At 38.1% G+C, this 15,307-nt stretch overlaps 1 protein-coding gene across 5 annotated transcripts in view; it reads right to left on the bottom strand.

Annotated features, from left to right (window-relative positions):
* Nucleotides 1-15,307, bottom strand: part of LOC117477954 (collagen alpha-1(XIV) chain-like) — a 206,395-nt gene that overhangs the window by 179,113 nt on the left and 11,975 nt on the right. For 4 of the 5 annotated variants that reach the window (XM_034124781.1, XM_034124782.1, XM_034124784.1 and 1 more), the window contains 2 exons: nt 7,938-8,081; nt 4,022-4,105 (listed from right to left, as the gene is read on the bottom strand). The exons of the other annotated variant lie outside the window; for it this stretch is intronic. In XM_034124781.1, the coding sequence (XP_033980672.1) occupies nt 4,022-4,105; nt 7,938-8,081 (228 nt within the window). The remainder of the gene's footprint in view (nt 1-4,021; nt 4,106-7,937; nt 8,082-15,307) is intronic. 5 annotated transcript variants of the gene reach the window in all.

Raw genomic sequence — 15,307 nt, 5'->3', positions numbered from 1 at the left:
GAGTTCTCTTAACTTTTTCAGGTTGACTTTGTAACCCCCCTTCTTTTATTCCCAGAGATTTTTCGGAGAATTTTTCTGACACTTTGGCCAAATGGCGACTCTTGCTGCCAGAGCCGAGGCAGAGGCCACGCGACATGAAGGGATCTTTGACAAACATCACCAACTGTTACTATGTTGGTCCCAGTCAGACCTCGCGCTCGCTCTTCCACTAACGGCCTGCCTCCTCCAGTGACAGCCTCTGCTGCGGGACTTCTTTATATTTATCTGCAACTCTTGCAGAGTGGAGGAGACGGCTTGAGAAGCAGGGAGAGGCAGTAAACAGAAAGGGGAGAGGAAGATGAACACGCAGGCGAGATTTCACACTAGATTTAACAGTAACCGCTGACTGAACTATATAACAGCTTTTCCATTTTGGAACTTTCCAAAGTCATGTTTTTAAGCCTAAAAGACATTACTACTGCTATATTACTTTAGGATATGTTAGTTATATATGGTGTTGTAAAACCAAATAGTCATTACTTCCAATGTTGCCTAGTATGTCCTATTCTTAAGAAATCTGCATTACTTAAAAACATATATTGTATATATACGATCCTCTTTCACTTATTTTAAACACTTATAACAGTTATTGTCAAATTTTTTATTATTACAATTTCTGTACCAAACAGGCTAATTCTCAATGACTCTTTTGTTCATGTAGAATTGAAAAAAAGTAACTCTCTTTGTATAACTTATAAAATAATGTACTGAATTTAAGGTTAGTTTCTTTCAAATGTTACCAATACAAATGTACATTTCATATGCTGCTTTGCTTTTTCTTTCTGGGAATAAATAATTGTAAAAATATAGTTATGAAACTCTTACAACTGACACAAAATGACAGATGCAGAAGACTAACAGAGTAGTAATCTTGCAAAACCCAAGCAGCAGTAATGAGTCAGAAAAAGGACTTTTATGGATGCCCGAGCTGTAATTATGTCTGCGTTTTGGATCAGATCTCTGTGGGCTCCTTCCCCCCTCCATTCTGCCACCGCTCTCCCTGCTTTGACTCGTCTTGTGCAGCGAGTGCAAACACAGTCCCAATTTAAGAAATCTGTCGCGCCTTGAGTGCCCGCACAGTGAAAAGACTGGCATCAGATGTGACATTATTAAAAGCTCTCTTCGAACATCTGGAAAACTGTAAAGGGTGACAAAAGTAACTAAGTACATTTACGGAAGGGCTGTAATGGGACTGGACTTTACTTGAGGATTTTTTTTCTGTGCCTCTTTATAATTCTACTTCAATAAAACTCAAAGGGAAATATTGTGCTTTTTACTGCACTACATTTAGTTCACGGCTTTAGTTACTTTAAATATGTTTTATGACATAAAGACTCAGACATAAAACGTACATAGAACTTTTTACTTTCAACTACTATTCTGATGAGGAATAAACTATCATACATTATATTTAAGTATCCATGAAACAAGGGCTGCCAGACAATTCATTGGCGGCACATTTTTCTGTAAAAATGATTCTAAAAATATTTATACTAAAAATACTTTGAGTGGAATTTCCTATCATATTTGAATACTTTTACCATTTACCAAAAAAATGTAAGTCCCATTTTCAATGCAGTACTTGCTTGCAATACTGTATTTATACAGTATATTATAAAACATTTTTCCTAAGTAGGGTATCTAAATACTTCCTCCACGACTGTATGTACAGTACAGAAGCAGCTGTCCTCTACTCTCCATGTATTAAACGGTCCTATAATATAGGAATCAAAATGTCCATATCAAACAGATATAGAAATATACAAATTACTGAATAACATTTGTTTAGGTTTTTTTTTCAATGAGCGATTGAATTTGAAAATATATTTTACTTTTTTAAAAGCCCACTACAAATAATCTCCAAACATGAATCACATTGGACTTGTTCCTGATTGGCTATATAGACCTAGGAACCACTTAAACCCATCCGATAAAGACAGCAAATAAACTGGATACTACTCAGTCTGCAGGTTTAACTAATTTAAGTCATTAATGAATGTGTCCAAAGAACAATATTCTGATATTCCCTTTACAAACGTTATCTATCAATAAAGGCACAATTAACATAATGTTTAAACTTGAATATAGTAGGACTTCTAATTCAGCAACAAACTTCTTGTGGAAAGCTTTTATCAAAGTGTTATGCAGTAAATATCATCCACAAACGTATGTGTATACAGGTTTACATTACTTCACCTAGCAACAACTGAAAAACATCTTCAATCGTCTTAAATGTAGTGTTGCAACTCACCCAAAAGAGCAATAAAGTTGAATCTAATGTTAGGTCTGATGCTGCAACACCAAGTAAGAAAATCTGTAATTGCATGAAACTCGGACAGGATTAAAATGACCCGAGGACTTCAGAGCAAACGTGGCATAAGTAATTTCAGGTAGAGGCAGAGAAAAGAGGTTTGTAAAGTTTCTGCCATCTTAAGGAAAAGAAATACCAATCACCATCCTCTCCTGGCGAGGCTTGGTGCTGCTGAGGGGAGAATACAATCCCCATTTAGAGGAGGCAGGCTATAATTGCACGGATAGAGATGAGGCGATGAAAATAAATGAGATTTGCACCAAGGAGAAAGTTCTGTTTCAAGTATGTTTTCTTTCTCACTCTGAACAAAAGCTTAAACTGAAGTTAATCTAAAGGGAATCTGCCTACAAAGATACAATAGGCTGATTGAGATGCATTTATAAGTAGATGTAGATACCAAAATGAAAGAGATTTGAAATGGCAAGGGTTTTCAGAGCAGAAGCTGTAATTTGGCGTTGGAAAACAGTCTGCCAGAAGTCCCATCTGCACCATCATTAACACCATTCCTACATTTCAAAGCTTTAAAACACAACACCACTCACACAAAGGGACACAACCCTTCCTCAAAGGCTGCAAAGGAACACGGCAAAACACTAACACACAACGATTTCTTTCAACAAAATGATTTTGAAAGAAATGCAAACGGTCGGGTTGCTTTCAAAGGTGTTTTCAATATTTTGTCAACCACTGTGCAGTATACATTCATAGGGAACAGTACATTGGAAGAACTTTCAATTAATAAGAAACATTAAACACACAGCAAACAACAACAAAATGAATTGAAATAACAATTATGGTACGAAAACATTGAAATTCTTATGTGAAGGTTTGAGATACTATCTTGAGATCTAAATCAAAACCAAACTTTGGCGGTTTTCAAAATGAGATTGCGGCTTACCTGCCTGTTAACTTGTTTCCTTTTTTGTCCTTGTGCTGTCTTTATTGTGTATCTCAGCCTGTGGCGCTGACAATCACTTTCAAAATGACAATAGGCTTGATTGCCACTCTCTCCCTTCATTTCCTGATTGTTGCAGGCTCTTGCTTGAGTTCTCTTTTTTTTCTGAAACGCGCCGTTTCATTTCCTGTTCCTCCATTTTCTCTGGGAATAAAGCTTGATGGTAATAGCCATGTAAGTGTAGGAATATTCAATTCGCCGGAGTTCGTCCCTCTCAAAATGAGTAATGATAAAGACATCAAAAAATGAAAAAGGGACAGAACAGGGGAAATTGTCTTGATTTGGAGGGTGAATCAAACTTGTTCCACGCCGGAGTAAAAGCATTCGCTTGTGACAAAACTCTTCAGCCTTTTCACTTCCACTTACCTGTTTTGGTTACGCAATTTCCCTGAGTCGTAATCTCAGACTGAAAAAGGTCAGGGTATTAAAAATGATTAGTTCAGGGTTCAAAAGCAATCGTTTTAAAACGTTTTCTTCACAAAAGGAGAACTGAATAGCGAACAGAGTGTGCAGTTTCTCCAAATTGTAAAAAAGCTTGTTCTTGGTTCTTTCCGTACTTTCCATTGTGCAGTTGATCTTGCAGAATGACAGTTGTCTACCTGACATGGCATTTAAAAGAGAGTCTTCTTTTAGACAAATCTTCTTGTGCTCTTCTTACACAGAGGAGGACGACCAGGGACTCACAAAAGACTGTCTGTTTTCCTTGAGGAACTTACCTTCTGAGATCTCGTTGTCTTCCTCTCTGGTAACGCTGTCTTGTCTTTTCTGAGATTGAACCATCGCAACGCCTGATTGCTGAGCTGGAGAAATAAGACATAATGCAAAAATCTATATTAATTATTGTCGGAAGAGAGAAGAAATACAAAGATACAAAGATTTCAATCAATGAATCAACCAATGAAACACAATTCACAAAAAGAATAGAACAAACTAAATGAATGCATTTTAGTATAAGTGTTTAAGATAAGGAAATACTTTTAAAATCCCAAGAATAGAACGGGCCAGATTAAACACCATGACAAATCAGAAAATATGCATTTAGGCTTTTATGTTAGATCTCAGCCAAGTGGCAGAGACTCAAAAAGCAACATCAAAACCTCACTTACTTTGATCAATTGGGCACAGTGTGATTCAAGTGAAGGTAATGATGAGCCTGAGGATTGATTTATTTCATAATTGAATGAGAGGATAAACCCCTTGAGATTCACCATCTCGTTATCAAGTGGGTCATGTACGTAACAAAACACAACAAAAACATTAACAACAGAATACACATTAGGGCTCTCTCTATAATAATAATAAAATGAAATAAAAATACTTATACTATAAAAATTGAAAAAAGAAATTCCCCAGATGTTTGAAATTGTGAAGATCGTGGTGTTATTTTGTGCGCAATTTTTGGTCATATTTTGTTATCCTGCCTGTTTTATACTGAATCAGCTCCTGATTTCCTCACCCTTGTGATATGCATGCTAAGGTAAATGATGTGTTGCACCTTTACAAATGAGTGTGTTAATTAGCAGATATTAAATAACAAAACTAGTCTATTGTCATAAACAACATTAAGATATCTTCTTGAATAAGTAAATGAATGTTCTCTTGAGCTCATGAACTTCATCTTCACCTTTCACAATGTTGTCAAATGTGTTCCCTGCTCTCATGTGCATCTCAACAGAGATGAGAATGGAGCTAACTTCTTAGCTATTTATTTGATCACCCCCTAAATGTATTTAATTCTTCTTTACAACTTGCCCACCAGATAGTGAGATCCTAGATGTACATTTAACTTGCCTTACAAAATGGTGCCATCTTTATCAGATTCATAATAAACAGGTCCTTGAGAAAAGTCATTTATCTGGGTGAAATTATTCTAGGATCTCAGTGATTCAAAACTCAAGAAGTTGGCATCTCATTATCTTTTTTGGCCTAACTGCCAAACTTTAATATTTATTTGTAATAATCAGTCAATCACAGTTAAATCCAACCTCTTTGATCAGCCATTCAGTCAGCTTGACTGACAAAACGTGTTTCCAATCCAATAATGCCACAAAAGAAAAACAGCAGCAATGATTTTCACTTGTTTAACCCTCCTGTTGTCTTCGGGTCAAATCTGACCGATTTACTACTTTCATCAATCATAACTGTTTTGTTTTACATTCGATTGCATTAAGGCTTTATGATATCCTTCACAGTAGACATTTGAACATATCAAATGGCTGATCACTACTTTCATTGAATTTTGGATGATTTAGTCAACTTTGTAACACCCATGGTGTTCCCGGTCAAACATGACCGCCATAAAGAAAAGGAATTAGTAACCATCCGGATCAGATAAAACACACACACACACACACTCACACACACTCTAGATGTGTTCCCCCCTTATCCCCCCATGTGAATCACACCTGGCACACACACACACGCAGAACAATTTGATACATTTCCCGCTCTTATGTGCCCATCCCCCCACATGGATCACACCTGGCACACGCAATACATGTTCAGTGTCTATTCTTTGTATATTTACTGCAGTTTTTCATGTATACCAGTAGTCTGATACAATATGTACAGTTTGAAAGGGTGTTAAATGAAATGTGGTGATGATTAATGGTTTTTGTGTTTGTCAAATTTGACCGCGAACACCAAAGTAAGGGGGGGAAACGAAGACAATAGAAGGGTTAAATGTCAAACATCATCACTCACATTAAGAATGGCATTTCCTTAGCACTGCTACAGGGTGTTTTGATTAAGTGGTGCAACAACAACAAAACCTGCCGGCACAGGAGTTCATACATGTGATATTGTGCCTTTTCTTTAGTTTTGAAGATGATTTTCTAAATGCTGAGTCAAAGGGCTTTTCCAGGAGGAAACACTCCTGGGGTTTACTGTATTACAAATCTTTCTTAAAAGAATTAGGTGTAGTATTTCTTTTTTTCCTGAAGCACAGCATGACAAGTTAATATCAGCCGGATGCAGCATTAGCTACATAAACAGCAGGGTCACCAGGAAACAATGGTGGTGAGCATTAGTGCTAAATAGTAGGGTTTTGGTCGAATTGTCAAGGTTTCTAACTGAAGGAAAGGACCCAGAAGTAGCACATTGACAGACATGATAAGAGCGGTCTGAATTCTCTAGATGGTAGGAGAGGAGCTTTCAGCTTTGCTTTATTATATCCTTTAGCTTTAAATACATTGCAACATCCTTTACGAAAGGAAAGGAGATAATGATGTCCCACAATTCCTTGAGACTGTAACATTTAAAATGACACGTTTACAAAACAACTGATTGTGACTAACGAATGCAGATCATGTATGTAACATGTATGTTCAGCATTTTATAAATGTGATGTGCTGTTTATGCATTGGTCCAAAGTTAGGCCTATTACTATCAAATCAACTTGTTCTTAACATGTTTGAATGTTGAGGTGCACCGTGATAGATGTGTAGACCCAACACATTATACATACTTTATATCTCACGCTTTACTATTGTAAAATATGTTCATATAGTCATACTTCTATGGATTAATGTGGATTAATACGAGGGGAGAGGAGGGGGAGGGGGGGGTCATATCTCAATGCTGTTCATATGTATAAAACCCGCAAAAAACAATGCTATAAGAACTTAAGGGGCAGATATCTAAATGTGGTAATTGTAGTCCATCTGCGGGTAATTGTAGTCCCCCAACAGCAGACGCACATCAATAACATCTGCTGGCTCATCATTGATACGCCCCCCAGTGTCAGTGCAGTCTCTTTTCCTAAGGCCTGATGAATTCTCCTATCGTCTTTCCATAGGCACTTGGAATTTGTCACAGAGGTTGAGCAATAGTGTCAAGGAAAATACGATAGGACCTGATTTTTTTGATAATTCAACCGCAACCTCTATCCCATGGTACCTTTTGTTTGTCTCTCTTGGTCACATACCAATCAGTGATGTCACAGCAGGTATTCTGCCAATCATAGCTGATGGAAGACACCTGCTGTGACATCATTGATTGGAGCCAGACATGCAGCCTGCTGTCACATAGATCCAATCACAATCCATCCACTTCACTTTCAAACTCTGCGACATAATAAACTCTGTATGTAGTCTCACTCTCAGCTGAATGAGGCTCCTTCATTAAAGCGGCCCTATTCTGCTCATTTTCCGGTTCATATTAGTATTTGTTCTCCTGGGACACGTCTCCATGCTTTAATGTTCAAAAAGCTCTTTATTTTTGTGCTGCAGCACCTCTTTTCACCCTCTGTCTGAAACCAGAGCCCAGTCTGCTCTGATTGGTTAGCTGGCCGGCTCTGTTGTGATTGGTCAACCACTAAGAGATGTCTGGCTGCCCCTTAGCCTATCACATACAATGTGGTGCAGCGATAGCCAATAGAAGGGCAAGTGTTCCATAGTGATGTCAGTACTTTATGGAAGTAAACAAAGGAATCCATTGGAGGTGTTTCAGGCAGGGGATTTGACCTTCTGCAGACCATTTACATGCACACAAACCTATATAACACACTACAGGAAAGGGAAACCCCCAAAAGCATTATAGGGCACTCTTTAAACAAATGATAATGATATGATGCTACTTGTGTGAGCCTCCAGTCTGAAAGCAAACTGATGTGATTCAGAAAAAGGCTCTTACCTTCATGTTTGGCCTGAAGAGGTTTACTCTGCTGTCCTCCACTCAGAGCAATTATCTTAAAGTTGTATTCTTTGGAGGGGTCATAGTCCTCAATGACCAGCTTTGCTTCCTGCTTCAATACCTCAATGTCCTTCTGCTCTCCACCTATTAAGGGAAAGAGAGCAAACACACTCAGCAGTGGAAGTCTGATGATTAGAGGGAAGAAACATTTCCTGATTTGAACTCTGATCACGAAAAGGCATCATTTTTAAGATACTAAGGCCTTTCCATAACTCCTTATGAAAAGGCAGTAGTATCTTGTGGCTGTGTGTGTGTGTTGCATTTTGGCCAATGAGTTCCACCTATTTTGCTCCGACAGGAGAAATGAGTCAGAATGCTGAATTATCTCTGCTTTATTTGTATTGCTGGACAAAATGTTTTGCTTTTTTCTCTTTAGAAAAAATGCAGTACATAATACAAAAGATGCTGCTTTAATGTCTTTGTAAACACACAAACAGCATGAAATATATTTAAAAAATGTATTCAACCCCTCCTTGTCTTTTGTTCTATGTACTTTCTCCTTGAAATTAAAATAGCTGTTTCAGGCTAATTGACATTGTCTAGCGTCCTTTAAATGCGAAACACTCTTTGCAGGGATCAAGAGCTTCAGTAATATCCGTGACATTATACATACATTTAAAAATAGTGCTGGCAACACCTGTTTTAGCATCATAAAGCTCTACAGAATACAAAAACATCACTTGCAACAGCAACACTTTGTATTCCTAGAGGAGCAATTCAATCTGCAAACTGCACTTGTTTGCCTTCTATTGGAGGAGTAAGCCTTTGGAAATATCAATCCATATAGTGAATTGTTGACTTTTGGGATGAAGCATTTTGAACACCTGACCTGCACTTAAACTCTGCTGGCCTGACACAGCAACGCATGGAGACAGACAGACTATAAAGGTGATGGACAACAGAGTGGAACGAAGGATGAGAGCAGGAGGTAAAGACAGATAACAAGACATTAACCTTAGGATTAACACTAAACAAAATGGTGTAAATAGGTAAAAGGTTTTCAGCCAAATGTAGCTTAGAATCAGCATTTGTTGTTTATAATCATTAACTATGCAGAACTCAGGAAGTCATTTTCTTGGTTATCCAGCACATTCATAAATAACTTTATTCTCTAAAGATGATGAGCGCCGCCTAAATCTGCTTGTGCCAAATCAAATGTATCTGCATATAGAGAAACATGAGACCCCAGAGTTATGCATTTCTTGAAGCACATGACAGTTTGACTTCTGACTCACACTGATGACATCTTCAGGTGCATGAATGACCATCTGCTGTACATGATTCAACTGTAACGAACAACCAAAAGGCTCTTGCTAATTGCTTTGATAACTCTGGTCTGTGAAATGTTATTTAGAACGTAATGATTTCTTTTACACAGCGGGTCAGTGGCTTAAAATGGTCATATCAGGTAGCACGAGCAGCTCGCCTCTTATTCAACCGCTCACATGTAATGGGTCGTGGATCAAGACGCCAAGCCTGCTCATTACGTACTAAACACAAAAGACAACCATGTACTACACTACAAAGCATATTTTGAGGTAAGTGACTTTAAAGGGATCGTTTTTATCTTTTGAAGTGGGGTTGTATGAGGCACTTATCCATAGCAGGTAAGTGAACTTGCTTAGATGACAGTCTGCACGCTCCCAGTTTTGAGAATCAAACAAAAGCACATGGACAGAAGCAAAGCAATGTACTGCTAAGGACAGGGCAGCAGCAACATTTAATACATTTCAAGTTTAAGTGTAAACTACATCTTAAGCATTTTCAGCACTTTTCATTGCCGTCAGAAAGCCCTATGCGACAGGGATAAAAGCTGTCATTTTACCTCATCATGGGATCTGTATTGTCACTAACTCCCATCAACAGCACACACTTGCAAATGTTTTTCTAATTGAACCTTCATCACATACACATTAGCAATACAAATGTGTTAAGACAGTCCCCACATGTTGGGGACTGTACAGCTCAGTCTGTGGCTGTTGCAGTTGATTTTGAGAGGTTGTTCTACCTGCTCTGTGTCACTGATTACTGTTGAACTCTTTGTGCTGATTGTATGTTGAAGTTCATTTTACAAGGGAGTTGTTGAACTAGCACTGCCTCTACCGGTTATTATAGTTTATGTTATTGTGACACTTTGGTTAGATGCAAGCTTAAATTAATGTGGCTTTTGTCCATCCATCCATCCATCCATCCAGGATCCAGGATCCAGCAGTTCCAGGAGAGGGCCCCAATCTTCCCTTGTCCCTGGGCACATCAACCAGCTCTGCCTGGGGGATTCTGAAGTGCTCCCTGGCCAGCGTGAAGATATAATTCCTCCAGCTGGTCCTTGGTGCCCCTCTTACTCTCCTCCCAGCTTAACATGCATGGAAAAACTCCCTTAAGTGGCGGCCACGTGGCATCCTTACTAGGTGGCCTAATCACATCAACTGGCTCCTTTCTACGAAAAGGAAATGGCTGCCCCCATCCACAGTACCACTTGGCTTTGCTCCTGTCAGTCTTTTCTAAACTGCATTCTACTGTAGTTAAAACACCGACTATGGATGAGTACATTATTTTGTATATAACCCTTAAAGACAGGTAGATAAAACCTTGTTTAGATGGGTATCATTCCTATAGAGATCTTGTCAACGTGCCGTTGGTCCTTGGGCAAGACACTTCATTGTCGACATTATTAAATGTATAATATGTCTAATTTATGTAATATGTAATGTAAAGCGCTTAAATAAATACCATGAATTATTATTATTAAAGTAACAGACAGAACTCAATTCAAAACATTTGAATTATCCCTTTAAATAATGGATAATACTTGATAGTTAGGTTATTTAAAACATGTGAGCAAGTTGGGACTCAATGTATTGTGCAACCCTTCAGCAAAGACAATTACTGCCATTAATAACCTTTAGTTATTGAACTGTCTCTCAAACCTCCATACCAAACGATCATTTTACACTTGAACTAGACATATCTACTGTACACCTCTCTGAGTTCTCAAATAACTTCAAACTATTTACAAAATATGTGAAAATGTCCTCAGTTATATTTGAAAGTAACACAAAGAAAAGAAACATTTGGAAGCCCTCTGGCACCACAAACTGAGGAGAGGAAAGATTGACTTTATTAACGCCTGAGGTTAAAGATCATTACTGCAGCAGAAAACGGAGGGAAAATATTAAAAACATCAAAAACTAAGACTATGAATAAACCGCAATAAGTTTAAATTAAAAATCACATACATCAATCAAATTAAGTATATGGTTTTCTAATCCTGCCAAATGTGCTTTGCTGTAATAGCAGCAGTCAGCAGTTTACAGATTGACTCAGAAGCGTAGGTTTCCATTTCCTGGCATTTCAGAGAGTCTATCGTGTCTACAGATATTGAATTAAAAGTCCAAGATCATCAGAGAAAAACACTCAGATTAGTTTAAGAGTGTGTGATGAAAGAAGTGCTTATTTCGTCTTCGGGATTTTTGTATGTGATGAAATTGAATTGGTCATTTTGCCTCCTGCTCAGTTATTTGACTTCTGCTGCTGCTGCAGAACACATGTCTTGGTTTGGATCAATACATCTTACAGAGATTGAAGCCAATTTCTTTATTTAAAAAAATCAAAGATCTACTTTCTACTATCTGCTCCTAGAAAATACTTTTCAGCAAAGAAACACCCTATTTATATTCAAACAGATAAATCCTTATCTGTCCATACCACATTTTGGTTCCTTAAACTCTTGAATGGTAAAAAAAAATGTTTTTTAATTAAATAGTTTTGTTCACTTCAAAATCAGGCACTTACATTTGTTTTTGTCTTTCAGAATTTGCTTAAGCTATGACAGAGTTTGAGTCATGTCTTCTCCACTGAAAAAACTGAACCGTTGACTTTTATTAAATGAACAACAGTTGAAGCAAGTTGAACCTAATCATTTTTATTTAAACCTAATATTATTTCTGACAACTAATGTGAAAGTTATTTGAAATCTGTTGACATAATACATTTAATTAAAGTCAACATTTCAGTTTTTTGCAGTGCAGCAGAGTTAGACAAAAACACTGCTTTTCCACATTCATTCCACTCGTGCTGATACCAGAAGCCTACAGGCTACAGATGATGGACCCCGTCATTCAGCTCGCTCACTCGGCCCAGAAGGCACAGAGCCATCCCCGCACTTCCAGTTATTCCTTCACATTTTCTCGATTCTTCAAAACTAAGCAGTACCCAAAGGCAACATGTTGCAACGCGAGCTGCGTGGGCATGTCTCAGAAAAGAGGCCATCATGCTTTGGTGAAAATGTCAGGCCAATTTGGATATGGAAGAATATGAAAAAGGCAGTTAAGCTTTCTAGTAGATGTGAGACTTCAGTGCTCGTTACTGTAAACGGAAAAGCATTGACATCATGTGGCAATGGAGAAAGGCTCCCCGATGGTTGAAGGGAACTCCCTAGGTTTATATGATACAAAATGTATGCATCAAAAGCAAAACACCTTTAACTCAGGGGCCATTAAAGATGATTTTGCTCTTCGATAAAAGCTGAAGATGACCAGGTTTTGTATGGTTTTGTCTGTCTCCCCATGCTTTACCTTTCATTATCTATACCCAACATCGTCTTTTCATTACCTCTTCTCCATGTGTTTCCAGCTTCATCCTTTATCCAACCCTCTATAGTATCCCCCTCTTGTTATATTCCTGTGTCATTCCCTCCATACATTCCACTCTCCCTGCAGTGTCAGGGGACGGCTGCCTGTGCTCACTGCATCTTATCTGACATGTTCTCCATTACTGTGATCAGAGGGCCCAGGCATAACGCCAGCTACAGGTTTACCTGGCCGTTGGCTGAAAGCAGCTTCTGTGGCAGAGGTTGACTTCACGTTCAAACTTCAGGCCACAATGGATAGGTACATCAAACAGTTTAGTTGTTTTAATAATAAAAGCCTGCATCTCTGGAAACAGTCTCAGGATAAAAAAAAAAAAGGTGGTACTGGTTCTTTTACAAAGATACACAATAACATTGTTTTTAAATATATATAATATTTCTTCATCGGGAAATACTAAACATAGACAACCCCATGATTTAAACTAGATGTGGATCACAAAATTGTTTTGTGAAAAAGGGAATATAGACTGCATTTATACAGCACTTGTCCACTCTTTTACCCTTCAGAGTGCTTTGACATATACAACAAATACATTCGGACACATCACCATTATGAATGCAAAGGCTGGAGATGAAACTACCAACCTTCCAGTTAGAGAACCACCATGTACATTATGAACCACAGCCCAATTGTCTTTGTAGGATGTAGCCTATTATATTAATTAAATGTATTAGCTACTTCACTATAAATCAGATGATCTTTCTTTCAGGTGGTTTAGTATTGAAATGCACTACATTGAGTGATTTGAAATTGATATGTATGCCCGTGTGTTTAGGCGCTTAAAGTTGTAATGTGATATCAACATGGAAGCCACCAAGAAGATGTGTTGTAGTTAATTGCGGAGAATTTTGGAACACTATGATGATCTGGTTGTTTAACTACATATTACCCCAGTGGGATGCAATGAAATGATCCCACATTTATTTAAGTTTTTTAATGAAATATGAAATAACATACGGGACATATGTTATTTCATATTTAATTTACTGTTAAAGGTCCCATGACATGGCCATTTCTTCTGATCATAATTCCATTGTTGAGGTCTACTAAAATAGATTTATATTGTGCAATGTTCCAAACTCACATTGGTTTCTCATACAGCATCTCTGTATAGTATGTGTATTCACTCTCTGTCCTAAACGGCTTGTAGGAGCTTTTGCCCCCCCCCCTCCCTATGAGCCCTCTGTGCTCTGATTGGTCAGCTCGCCCACTCTGTTCTGATGAGTCCACCACCGTTACAGCGGAACATCAGTGATTATGTGTTACAATGGCGTTAGCAACCAGAAAAGGACACCAGTAATGACAAACAGATGAGAATGCTGCGTGGGGTCTGGGTGCCGTGTGCCGCGCTGCTGCGAGGAGCGGACAGTGGGTTAGGGTTCATTTCCTGCTTGCTGCGTGGGGTCTGCGAGACAGCGAGACATCGCGAATGGACGATGAATAAACTGTGCCTCCACAAACCCATAGAGGGCCCCTCCTGGGCCTCACACCTTACTTTGGGAAGTCCTTAACAAAATGAATGCTTAAAGCTGTCAGTCATTTCAGTTACAAGACGAGAGGACATGTTTTGCAGCAGTTCATGCAGCTGCACTATTCCCAAAATGGTCTTTGCAGGAAAGAAAGGAAAGTAATAAAGGTAGGAACACATCATGATTAAAAAAAGAAACTTGTGATGGTATAGATCTGAATACACCCATTCAGATCTATACATATCAAGCTGATACTGCATTATAGCAAAGAACACTGACAATTCAATTTTTCTACAGCATTTCATATCTGTGCATCTCCACTGACTGAAATAAAAACATGGGCATACTATACCTATAACAACAGCAAACCCTTTCTCTAAATTGAGCTTGCACAAACACACGCTGTCTGTATCATTTGTGTTGTATCTCCTTGGTAACTTCTTTTCGCATCCATTTTTTACTTCTGTATGCAAATGAGCAATAACTCAAATGAACCTGGATCATGATGAAGTGTTGCTGTACCATGTTCTTGTCAGTGTTGTGAAGTGAAACTGATTGGAGTTCTAAATTACACTGTACAAGCTTTGAAATCCAGTGATTTACAAATACAAATAAAACAATAGGTACATGAATCAGTGTCTGTCTCACGGCCAACTGAAAATGTTCATGTTTAACAGTTGTTTGAAGAACAAACTGTGCCAACACTAAACATATACAGTACCAACAGCATCCTTCTGTTGGGGCTTCATTTCTTTCTTTTTTGAGTATATAACAATTCAGTCATATAAAGTAACATTTATACCTGGTTGTTTAGTGACCAAGACATCATGTTTAAGGACTAAGACTGTGAAGGTTCACCTCTCTTTCTATAAATTATAAAAACCTATATGCTGGAGGTTAAATATTACATTATAAAGTAACATGAGTGAAAAAGTCATGAAGAAAAGAGACCAGGTTGTTTATTTCCAAAACAGGATCCAGTAACAGCTCCCCTGATGTACCATGATGTGCTTAACCAATCACACTATCATTACAATACAATACAAATTGCAGGCTTATGGCTTTACATCATATCCATAAACCGTAAAAACATCTGCACTGCATCTGTTTTTCACTTGCTACCATTCAATTAGAGTAATACCCTGTGTGATTATCACTTTATAACTATGATTACAGTCAATCTCTATCGCAC

The sequence above is a fragment of the Trematomus bernacchii genome, unplaced genomic scaffold, assembly GCF_902827165.1.
Source record: "Trematomus bernacchii unplaced genomic scaffold, fTreBer1.1, whole genome shotgun sequence".
Classification (NCBI taxonomy): domain Eukaryota; kingdom Metazoa; phylum Chordata; class Actinopteri; order Perciformes; family Nototheniidae; genus Trematomus; species Trematomus bernacchii.
This window is presented reverse-complemented; position numbering and strand designations above follow the sequence as displayed.